At 38.4% G+C, this 12632-nt stretch overlaps 1 protein-coding gene across 1 annotated transcript in view; it reads left to right on the top strand.

The window, feature by feature from the left end:
- Positions 1 to 12632, top strand: part of npr1a (natriuretic peptide receptor 1a) — a 44909-nt gene that overhangs the window by 16268 nt on the left and 16009 nt on the right. The window contains exons 6-9 of the mRNA XM_007566488.2: positions 69 to 222; positions 8818 to 8912; positions 10530 to 10656; positions 11710 to 11794. Coding sequence (XP_007566550.1) covers positions 69 to 222; positions 8818 to 8912; positions 10530 to 10656; positions 11710 to 11794 — 461 coding nt within the window. The remainder of the gene's footprint in view (positions 1 to 68; positions 223 to 8817; positions 8913 to 10529; positions 10657 to 11709; positions 11795 to 12632) is intronic.

Here is a 12632-nt window from a genome sequence, read left to right as displayed (position 1 = left end):
CCATCGTGGCAGGATGACGTCAGGCAGACATTTCCTGTTGACGTGACGCGTCTGTGTTTCCCTGTCAGTACAACCTGATAGCGGCAGATTTCTACGACGGCGTGATGCTGTACGCTCAGGCTCTGAACGAGACTCTGAGCCAGCAGGCGTCGGGACCGGGACCCATCCAGAGACCCAAAGGAGATCTGGTGACACGCAGGATGTGGAACAGGAGCTTCTCAGGTGATTCTTCTCCTGTTCTGGACAGGCCTGGCGCTCAGATAGGAATGGGCTGTCGGTGGTGAACCAATCAGAGCGCAGCGTTGGATGAGAACCGTCTGCTTTGAAAATGTGTGTTATTAATCAGAAAACCGCAGCGCAGAAATATCCATCTCATTTTCAGCTTTGTGTTAAAATGCAGCTGCACTTCACCGGAGTGTTACCAACAAAACACGCCTTCGATTTCACAGTAAATCTGCTCACTCAGTAACAGCAAAAACACATGTTTAATTAACTGTTTGTTCTGCGGACATAAAATGCTTCAGTCAAGATAAAAATATGAATTTTAACACCATCACAGAGCTTTCGTGTAGTGTTAAGCAAACAGAGCAGAGATAAGGAAGACTGAAGGCATTAATGCATGTTAAAGGGGATCTATTATGAAAAATTCACATTTTGCTTATTTTTGTTCTTCCATTTGTGTTTCTGCTGCTACTAAGAACAGACTAGGCGCTTTTAAAAACACCCAGTTGTTTTTTGGCAGTAAGTTCATGTTTTTTGGTGTCTGGAAATTACCCGTTTCAAAAACCTGTTGTATGTAACGTCACAAATCAGCGGACACTGCACTTTGACCTAACCCCAGCAAAGCCCAAACGTCACCTAGCAACCACAGTGGAACTCTGTCCGTTACCTAGCAACCACAGTGGAACTCTGTCCGTCACCTAGCAACCACAGTGGAACTCTGTCCGTTACCTAGCAACCACAGTGGAACTCTGTCCGTCACCTAGCAACCACAGTGGAACTCTGTCCGTCACCTAGCAACCACAGTGTAAGATTTTGTGTTTTTGCATTGAAAAACATTATAAAAATTATATTAAGTGCGTGTAATTGCAAGATTCAATAATCAAGTAAAAAATCACACTGTTCTTTATTAGAAAACATGTTAATTTGAAAAAGCCTTTGACCATCTATTAAAACATTTTAATCATAAGCTAACGCTCTATGAAGTCATGATAAAATTGCCAGTTATTTGGTATTTTTACTGGTGTAAATCAGAGCCTGTAAAGCCTGAAGTTGGCTCAATGCGCCCTGAGAGAAACCAGCGTTTCTCTGCCACCAATCAATCATGCAGTCGATTAACCAACGAGCCTCAAGACCTATCAGGAGCCCCGGAGCGCCGCGGAGGTCAGCCTGGGAATCTGAGCCTGACGGACGCTCACATTCTCACGGCTGTGATGTGTGTCAGCGGGGAGCTGGCGTGTTAGCGCAGAGCTGCGGCGCAAATTTGTACCAGCTGGCAGCGACACTGGGAACAGGAAGTCTTAGGCCCAAACCAACAGCCAGGCCAGGAAAGTCACACAGCAAGGAATTTAAAGGGAAAGTTTCACTTTTCTCTGTTCTGCCTGGTCAGAAGCGTGCAGAGATTTGAGGGTTGTTTTGTGGGTCATTCTGGAGAACCTGCAATGTCAGGCAGACCCAGGTTCTGGAGTTCAGAGTCGGTCCGCGGTATATTGTCAAGGCTGAACGCCTTACATTGTTAGCACACACAGGAAGTCGTCAGTCATTTTTCAGAGTCCCTAACAGCTTCAGGAAACAGTTTGCAAGTGTAAAAACAAAGAGAAAAATTTTCGCCTAATTTTACTGCTGACAGTGTTGACACAGGAAAACGGAGGGTGTGTGTGTATGTGTGTGTGCGTGTGTGTGTGTGTGTGTGTGTTGTTGACACTTTACCTTAAACTAAATATAATTGAGCTGAATCCTCCTGGGGGAAAATTTCCTTTCATTAATCAGGTTTATTTTTTTATTTCAAGTCAAGTTTTAGAAACATTTAAATAATGTAAAGTATTAGCAAAAACCTGTGCCTAAGTCCAGATAATAAATTGTCAAGTAGGTGACTGATTTGGTTGTGAAGACAGTTTAAGCTTTAATAAAACATGCTAATGCTAACATTAGCATACTCAGTAGCAAGGAGGAATTGTTTCAACTCTCATTCCTGATATTTATTTTGTAGCAACTCTACATTGATTTATTATGTCTCAACATATGACACAAGAAAGTTTTAAAGGGGTCTTTTTATGCAAAATTTGCATTTCAGATGTTTTGTCTTGCTTCGAAAAACAAGCTAATAGCTTAAAAAACACAGTTAAGGTTTTTTGGTGTCTGGAAATGAAGCCGTTTCAAAACTCTCATGATTGTTAAGTCACAATTGATGGGCACTGCTGTTACCTAGCAACCTCATTGGAGTCCTGCCTGTTACCTAGCAACCCAAGCTGTAAGATGTAACAATATTTATAGTATTAACCTGTTTGGGGGTTTTTTGCATTTCGGTTTGCGTCTCATATATTTACAGCCATACTCTATAGGATCTGTCTGTAAACACCTTTAATGGAGTAAAATGCTGAGCGAATGTGTTTTGGTTTGCATTCCTCACTAAGATACATACTTTATATGGAAATAAGTTGATTCAATTTGGAACAAAAGCAGTTAAAAATCTGTAGCTATCACTTAAGATCTTGCCTGACCCGAAAACAAATAAACGTTTTTAGACATTACTTTAGATTAGATGTGTCAAAAATGTGGCCTGGGGGTCATTTGTGGCCCTTGAAATGATGTTTTTTGGCCCTTGACCAGAAGTCAAGAGTAGTAAAAACTTGGCCAACAAACTAGAAAACAACTGATGACCCAAAAATGTGGAAATTGTCTGTTTTTCTTTGAATATGGCAAAAGACCAAGGACCTTTTTATGTTTTAGATTTTTTATGTCATAGAAATGTAGTTTTTGTTGAGTAGACAATACTCAACAAATTATCTTATCAGTGAAAATTATCTTATCAGTATAAGATAATTTTTGCAGTTTTAATATGATGGATTTTGTGGTCCGCCAGTTGTTTAAATTGTCCAGTTTTGGCTCCCAGAAAAAGTTTGGACACCACTGCTTTAGATGGTTGAGTGATTTCTAGGGAAAACTGGTTCCAATGGTTTTTATTAGAGGGCGTCGGAGTAAGGTGGGCTAAAGACAAATACAGAGTATCTTCATATTAAAACATAAAAGCACAGGAATGTTCATACTAGGATGTTTTGTTCTCCTTGTGTAATACCCAGATGTAAATGGGTCATTTTAAAATGAATCCCCCAAAGAAAATGCATTTCCTAATTTCATAAAATCTATTATTATGGAAAGTTTTTCTAACAATGGAGCCCCAAATTCCTGCACTGACACCACACCCAGCTGGTTTTCCCAGGAAGGAGTGAGATAACTGTTTGTCAGTTTTGCTTTAAACTTATTTGTTTGATCCAGTTTAAATCAAAAATAACCTAGACGACAATTCTGGGATTAAATATTATCAGAAATGTTTCCCCTGATCTCCTCCCCTTTGTTTGCGTTTGTCTCTTCTGTTGAGATTTTATCAAACTTTTTTTTTCTTCCTCAAAACCTAAAAAGCAGCAGATAGCGTTTGTTGAATTTGGACCTTGGAACTGAAATAACTTCTTCTTGCTTCACCACAAAACTAAACAGAGAAAGAAAAACTGCTGAACAAATAGCAGAGACAGACTGCGATCTATCATCGCAGCAGACCTGAAGTTTATGGTCCATAAAACACGCCTCAGTCGGTCAGATGCAGATGTTGATTCAAACTTTCAAGAAATAACTCTTCTGTTTTAGTTTGTGAAATATTTAAAAGATAAACAGATAAGAGCTTTCATCATTCTTGACTCACACAGCGGAAAGCACTGAGATGCCTCTCTGGGTTTCTGCAAACTCAGAGACGGTGAGATGGACCAGATTAACAATCTGAGACAAACCAGACAGAGAAAATCTAAAACAGAAAAAAATTAAATGTGACAAAATTATGAAGGGCTAAAAGTGACAAAATTAAAGAAAAACGTGTTGAAATAATTTTGATAATTTATTTAATAGGCAATTTATTAAGTATGTCATTAAATGATTAAAATGCAAACATATAATAGACAATGCACCATCAGTGGCACAAAAAGTGGATGCAGCGCATGCAACGCATAGGGGCGCTGCACCAGAGGGGGCGTCAAAACCCCATCTGGATGGGGCGGCGTGCCGATGATGTCTTCGCATCCACTTGAGCGCCCTTAAGCTCCTTCACCTCGCACACATAACGGGGTAAATGTAGCGAGTTTTGCCTTTCACGCGTCTATGTCTCGGGAAGTGGGGGGGAAGGGGGGGCGCCTATTTATGTTTTCGCAACCACCTGAATAATATGTAGGTGCGACCCTGTGCACCATAAAATAATTTTATCTGTCAAACATGGCCATTAAAGTCGAGGGACGGGGGTACGTGTTGGTGGGCGGGGCTATGTGTGGAAAGGGCGAGGCTAACACTGTCCTATCAGTGTTGGCCTCATGTTTTGAGGCTAAAATCATAAACTAATCCTCCGTAGGCATAATGGAGGATTTTTGTGGCACACGAAGTTGGCATTCATTCTGTCTGTCCACCAATCCCTGATCCCGCCCATCAACCCATAGCCCCGCCTCCGGTTCCTCCCAAAGGTAAGCACCCTTGCCCCGCCCCTCAACTTTGATAGGCTAGTTTGACAGATAAAATTATTCCTATGGTGATGCTGCAGGAACAGGAAGCATTAAATAATTAAATACATAACTAATTATCTGCTTTGGCAGTTACAAATTAGCATTTTAAGGACCGTATGACATGTTTCTTAAATAAACATAATAAATTAAATATTTACCAACATATTTGATATGTCTGATTTTGGTGATGTCACTCATAAAAATTTAAAGTTAGTTCAATTGTTGACTGTATGTGATTTTCTTTATAACTTTGTAATTTTGTGTTAATATGTAAAGCACTTCAACAACCTTGATTGGTTGATTAAATTATGCCTAAACACTAAATTAAACATTTATTTATTTTATGACACGTTTATTGGTATTTATTTAATTTAGTCCCTTATGACCTCCCATACAAAATAGACATGTTCTGAAAATTCAGATGTTTTTTCTGTTTGTGTATTTTCTTTATTCCTTTTATTTTTCTTTATTCCTTTTATTTTAGAAACTCATTGGACAGAACATGTTAGACAAATGTGAGGTCAATAACTAAGAGGCTTTTATACAGCGAGTTCAGCCCAGTACAGTCTAATCATATCGTCAGTTTTAGTTATAATAAAGTACAATTGGTACCAGTACAAGTTGTCCAAGAAGCCCAGCTGATTGCATCCAATCATTGAGGAAAAATAGTTTAGTATATGAAAGTAGACGAGGTTTCTGTCCGACTTAAAGAGGCAGAACAGATCTGGATCCAGAGGGAGAAAGAGTCACTTTGAACTTGTTAATAGTTCAAACAAAATAAAATACCTCAAGAATAAAGACGAGGCAAGAAGAGACAAAACAGCACAAAATAAGAAACGCAAAGCGATGCAGGACTGGAGGAAGTGGGTCCAGGTGTGTGAGAAACGTCCCCAGAAAGTGACGATGCATCATGGGAAGAACCAGACAGGCAGACGGTCTCAGCTGGACAGAAGCGCTAATCTGATCACTGCGTCATTATTTATGCCTGTGATCATGAATCTGTTGATGCAGCCGCCGTGAGGAGACCTGCATGAAGACGAGAAATAATCTGCTTGGTTTCATAGTTTACGCTTCAGGAAGTGACTGAATGAGCCATCTTTAAAACCAGCAAACCAACCTGTTTAGATTAACTACAAACCAACAATTACAAAGGTCAAACTCCAGTCAGCCTTATGGACAAAACTTGATTGATACAAAAACCCATGTGATTGACGGGGAACTTTCATAGAGCTGTATGTACATATTTGAGCCAGTAGGATCAATTTTGACTGTGTGGATTCAAATAAGTTCAAGCCTAAAATTCATGATATCCATGAATATGATGAGTAAATTACAGGGGGTCTGTTGTGTAAAATTCATATTTTGCATGTTTTTCTGCTTCCATTTGGGTCTCAGCTCCTCCTTAAAACAGACCAACGGTTTAAAAACCCACCCAGTTGGTTTCTGACAACAAGTTCATGTTTTTTGATGACTTATTTCAAAAGCTTCTGTAATGTAGCATCACAAATCGGCAGACATGCCCTTCATCTAGCAACCCAGGTTCTTCTTTTAGATGCCATCCATCGCTGCGCTGCTGCAGTAGAACGATAAATGAAACCTGGAGATGTAGGTGTTACTAATTTAGTGCCACAGCTAAAGACAAATAAAGCAGAATACCTACTGAAGAACAACTCAAAACCACTTGTTTTCTTCTTTTTTCTCGCTCTCTGTGCCCCCTATGCTATACACAGACTCGTTGCTGTAGCAACTGACTGACAACAGCTCCACTAGTGTATTGGGAATCAACACAAAAAAAACACGCAAACATTTCCCACACCAGGCTTGGTGTTTATTTTGCTGTTGTTAATAAGTGATTGTCTGGACACAGCAGTGGCTGATTAGCTAATTTAAACACAGCTCTGCTGTCAGAGTTGGTGTGTGAATCGCCTTTTTTTCTTTAATTGAACATGAACACAGAATCCCGCAGCACATCTACATGTGAAGGTTGTCAATCTAGCATTACTGATCCCCTCGCTATTTGTTTTTTATTAAAGCCTAGCCTGTGAAGTGTTTTACCCTCGGACCTTGTTATCTCATTGTCCTAAAGTTGACAATTAATAGCAAAGCACTGCATTCTTTTTCCTTTACACATCAGGCTTATGTTAAAGATTCAGTGCGTTATGCTGACAACTGGACAGGTAAAACCAATGGTAATCATCGTCTGTGAGCGGTTTTTGCCCTCCATCTGGGAGATGTTGCCTGCGTGACGTCACATTGCAACATGTCTAAATAAATAAGCAGACCAGAGCAGATTAAAATATCATTATCTAAGAAGGATTTGATGGAAAAAAGTGTAATGACCTATTCTAACCTGTTCAAGGAAGCGTAATAGGTCACCTTTGACCTATAGATGCCTATATTTACAGCTTTTACATAAGGAAACTGATACTAGTATTTACCCTAACTGCATCAAAAGCTCATTTAATTTCCCCCATATATAGTAGCTAAATTTATACCTAAACTGTAATATAATCAAAACCAGGATCACACTGAGAACTCAGACACTCGGATCCATGAAAACACACCCTTGTCATTTCAGTGTGACTTTCAGCGTGTTGATGGCGCTGATAAACAGGCCGCTCTGCTTGCTTTTTATTAGATTGAACTGCTTTTATCCACCAACACACACTGAAACTAAGTCAGCGCCCATCAATCACCGGCGATGTGCGTCAGAGGAGGAGAGAGCGATGCTGGTTGAATTCAGGACGAACTGGACAGGAGTAGCAAGGCGACTCCAGTAGTTGGCAGTAGAGGGAGCTCTGACGGGCAACAGCAATGTATTTCTGGTCACTGTCAGACCTGTAAAACAAAAAAATCACTGAAAAAGAATCTGTCTGACAACATGAAGCAGGCGAAAAGTGCTGAAAAAGAAACACGTCATGCTCTGGTCTCTATTCAAGATTAAATGAGAACAAAACACGAAGGCTTTCAGACTCCTGATACTTAAACTATGAGTCAGGATAAAATAATCAACTAATTTAGCTATCAATGGATTGTTAATTGAAGTATACAGACTCAGATCAGTAAGTAAATAAAAACTTCAAAACAGATATATACATTTTGCATTTAAGATATAGATAGATAGATAGATAGATAGATAGATAGATAGATAGATAGATAGATAGATCTAAGAGTGATGTAGTAATTCAATTTGACTGAATGTAAATAAATAAATAAATAACAAGCATGCACATACAAATATGTTAAGCTAAAAATAATCTATAAATGTAATAAATAAAAACATATGTGGACTAGGATATACATTTTTTCTTTTAAATCTTAGAAGTTTAACTTTTTTTATTTTTGAGTGCTTGCATTAATAATCCACTACATTTTTATCACCAGATTAGTTGAAAATAATCTCAAAATGACGATGTTATCATTTATCACAATAATTTCTCGTGTCTGGAGCAGCAACAACCCTTAATGTCACCAGTATGTTTGAATTCCCGCTTTGCGCCACTCCTTCTCCTCCCACTGCTTTCCAGAAAAGGTAAACGATCGAGCGTTCAGCTTTACTGGTCTGGATGGTGTGAAAAAGTTCTCACACTAAAACACTGACATCAGGTTTCAGGCCAGGTGTGGATTTGCTCTCAGTTTGCAGCTGAACGTAATCAGAAAACATGAGCAGAAGAAGTGGAACATCTGGAATCCAGTTCATTTAAATACCAGTCTGTTTTTGAGATGCTGAGCTCCAAATCTGGACTTTTTCACTCTTTTTTGTGGATGCTGTGACTCTTCCCACCCTCTCAGCTGAAAGCTGAGTCTCCTCCTCCTCATAATTCTTTCAGTCACATTCTTGGCTTTTGTCAGTTTGTTGGACTTTAATCAACGAAAGCAACAACTGTTTTCAATCACTCTCTGCGTTGTATTTTTTTTATTTTTTTTTTTTCATTTAAAACAACACAAATAACTGTTATCAATTATAAAATATGTTCAGGAGAAAAAGTAAACAAACAAGGCAGAGAAGAAAGAGGACTTTTTATTAAATTAACTCAGATAATGTGTGATTTCTCTACAGGCGTGTCGGGAGAGGTGAAGATGGACAAGGTTGGAGACAGAGAGACGGACTTTGCCGTGTGGGACATGACGGATCCAGAGTCTGGAGAGTTTCAGGTAAAATTTCAGATGAGGCCTTCACAGTGATTTATGAAACCGGGATAAGCGTGAATCTGCAGCTGTGGTCAGGAAAAGGCAGCAGGAGTTATTTCAAACTAGTTCTGGGTCTGTTAGGACAACAATCAGAGGGATTGTTGGGTCTGTAAGGTAAAGACTAACTAATGACTTCAGCTACAGTAATAACAGTTTTTGAACTTCACGCTCTAGCAGTGTGTGAAGACTAGCCTTTTCATTCAGAATACCTAAGAAACAAGTTACTTATTAACTAAAAGGTGCATTTTAGCCCTAAGTCAGATAAACTATGGATCACTTTAAAAAACAGACTGAAGATTGGGAAAGTTTCAGTAGGAGTAACATTAAAGGTTGAACAGACGTAGGTCTACGGGTTATACTACACTTAGTACTTAGACAATGAGATTTTAGTCTTCTCAGTTCTTCCTATTTTGATCTCCTTTCAGATTGAGATGTTTTAAATCTGTCACTTTAAATCTAAAAAAGCTGCTGCTGGCCACGCCCCCAAACTCAGTGTTTACATTCACACATAAAAATGGCTGCAAACAAACTCTCGCCTTTCCCATCAGCCATTGGTAAAACCAGCTGACCAAAGTTCCGCTTGGGTTGCTAGGTAACGGGGCTGGGCCTGGCTGGGGTTGCTAGGTAACGGGGCTGGACCTGGCTGGGGTTGCTAGGTAACAGGTCTGTGGAAGGCAATTTAAAAACTTGGAGGTTTTGAAATGGCTCATTTTCCAGACATTAAAAAATATTAACTTGTCTGGGTGTTTTCTTTTAAGCAGTTGGGTTGTTTATAGAAGGAGTTGAGACCCAAACTTAAAGAATAAATCACTAACTTTACACATTTTTTTCTTCCAACAAGTTCCACATAAGGTATGGTAATCTGTTATATTTACAAGAACAAACCAATTTAACCCAACAAACACCTTGTTAATGTGTTAACTGGAAATAAAACGTTAACTGCACCGTTTCCCTTCTTTCAGTGCAAATGGAAGTACAAAAAAAACGTTCAAAATGTGAAATTTGCATAAGAGTCCAGTCTAGTTTAGATAGAAACAACAATGTTTGTTTTTACAGTTTGCAGTTTATCTGCACCAACACCCAGATTTATGTTGGTTTGACATTATTTAACTGAGGCCTATAAAGTTGGAGACCATTGTTAATGGTCTTTCAGAGTGTAACAGACAAACAGACTACTACATTTACTTTGTTTTTCTCCTCTATCAACAATGAGGTCTCTCTGCGTTCAAATACAATCATCTTAATTGCTCTAGGTAAAAACGGGGCAATGAGGGTCGATGTGATCTGCCAAATATGGTCGCGGTATGAGTTTTAAAAACCAGACACTGTTTGTAGCCAAAGAAGTTATTTGCAATGCTGATATTGAGCACACTGACAAAATGATGATAAAAACATGTTTTGCACTAAGAATATTATTCCTTACAGAATGATTCATTACCCTGATGCACTGTTTTCATACAATAACTGCTGACAACTTTCCACCCTGACATTATTTTAATGATGCCAAACTAATGCACGAAAGCTCCAGAACAGCTAATCATGGTTAGTAATGATAATTTAATCATTGCTGTGTGTTTTCAGGTAGTGTCTGTGTATTATGGCAGCAGCAAGTCGCTGGATAAGAGTAATATTCGGTGGCCTGGAGGGAAGATACCCGTAGACATGCCAGAGTGCGGCTTCAGGAACGACCACCCGACCTGCCTTGCACGTACGAACAGCACACATACATGGAAATCTGACACAAATATTTACTTTAACCACATGTTTCATTGGGTTTTATTGAATTTTTATGTGGTAGACCAACATAGTAGTGAAGCATAGCTAAGAAGTGAAAGGAAAAGTTAGTTTTCTGAATAAAAATCTGAAAAGAGCCCCATAAATTTGGTAGAAGCACCAACATTGTTTTGGGTTCACTGCAAAAACACACAATCTAACCAAGTACAGATTATACAGTAAATATCTTAGTACAGTTGAAATAAGACAAAACTAACATAAGTAACCCTTAAGCAAGATATTTTAAGTCAGTAATTCCTTAATATTTTCCCATGTTGGAAGTAGAATAATCTGCAAATCGAACTATTACTTTTTCATTAATATTAAGGAGTTACTTACTTACTTACTTAAACTCCGATATCTTACTGAAAAGTTACTTTTAAGTTAGTTTTGTCTTATTTCAAGTGTAAGATATTTCACTAGAAACTATATCAAAAATCCTTGGTAAGATTTTATGTTTTTGCAGTGTTGTCTCTCTACCAGCTTCGCACATTTACTCAATTTGTTGCTCAGGTTTCTTTGCAAAAGAGCCGAAACTCTTCAGTACAGCTGAAACGATTAATCAGATAAATTGTGATTAATCAATTATTGAAATAATCGATAATAAATAGTAATTGATTAATCATTAACTGGAGTATATGGACTCAAAACAATGCCAATACAACATACTCAGAGCAGTAATTAATCCACACCTTTCAACAAATTCTCCCATCAGCTTCTGTCAGATAGAATAACAAGATCCTTTAAAGTTTTTGTTCTTAATGAAGCAAAATGCTTTAAAAATAGTTGTAAATATATTTCCAGGTACTTAATGACTGTAGCTGCATTTAAAGACATGTCAGCAGATTAAAACAGTGTCTGCTTGCTCTACTTGAAAGCATCGTGTGGCTGCAGAACCGCAGTAAGATTCCCATTTTCTTCATGCTGGAAGCAAACAGCGTCGTCTTCCTGTGCTGATGCAGGCTGCTTTTCCTTCTCACCCACACAGGTACCATTACAATGCATCAGATGGTTGCCATAGTGATCTGCTTCGTCTTTATAATCATCGTCACCATCACCGTCTTCATCTACAGGTGAGACTCACGGGCTCAGCGGATCCTGGTGTCAGTTTGTGTTTCCCTTTAGAAAATGTAAACTACATTAAATATTGTGGGTCAATAAGATACAGCAGCTGGTCAGGAATAATTTTAACAACTTTTATGGTTTATTTTTGTATTTTTGACTGAGCTGGCAACCAATAATTTCACCACCAACTTTCTGGATTAGAATGAGAATCAGAAAGTTGAAGGGAAGCATTATATATTTTCGAGGCACATTCATAGTGCCATTTTATATCACAATCAAGTAACAATGTTAACTTCAGTTATAAAGATGCTGTATGTCAAATGTGATTTGACTTTTTAGTTTGATGCCTTGAAATTGGGCCTCTGTCTCTTTAAGAAGCTCCTGCTCTTTCCAACACTTCGCCTTCAGGAAGTTGTCACATCAAAGTTTCTCCATTATGTCTTTAATATTGTTCAGGGTGATGTTAACAGAAAGGGGAGAATAAAGGATTTATTAAACATTTAGGACAGAATCAAAACACTCCAGGTATGCTTGGATGAGAGAATAGCATTTTAACATGATATAAAGCTCAAAAAAGTCGATTTGACAAAATAATGCCCCTTTAAACCATTACATATATGTCAGCTACTCTGCTGAGTGATTGTTTTCCGTAATTAATCTTACAGATAACAAGATATATTTTTAAAATATGTATTTTTGTTAATGCTAAAAAATGCCTCTTAGTGTTTTGCTTCACTGAAAGTAAGAAATGCAAGCAACAGCAAACGTTGACAGATGGTAGAGCAAGCTGTCAGTGAAATCCTGAGACTGGAAGCAGAACCAAACAATCCCTTCTTCGTTTTGTTA

The sequence above is a fragment of the Poecilia formosa genome, unplaced genomic scaffold (assembly GCF_000485575.1).
Source record: "Poecilia formosa unplaced genomic scaffold, Poecilia_formosa-5.1.2 Scaffold192, whole genome shotgun sequence".
NCBI lineage: Eukaryota > Metazoa > Chordata > Actinopteri > Cyprinodontiformes > Poeciliidae > Poecilia > Poecilia formosa.
The sequence above is the reverse complement of the archived record's forward strand: the minus strand, read 5'-3'. Positions and strand labels throughout refer to the sequence as shown.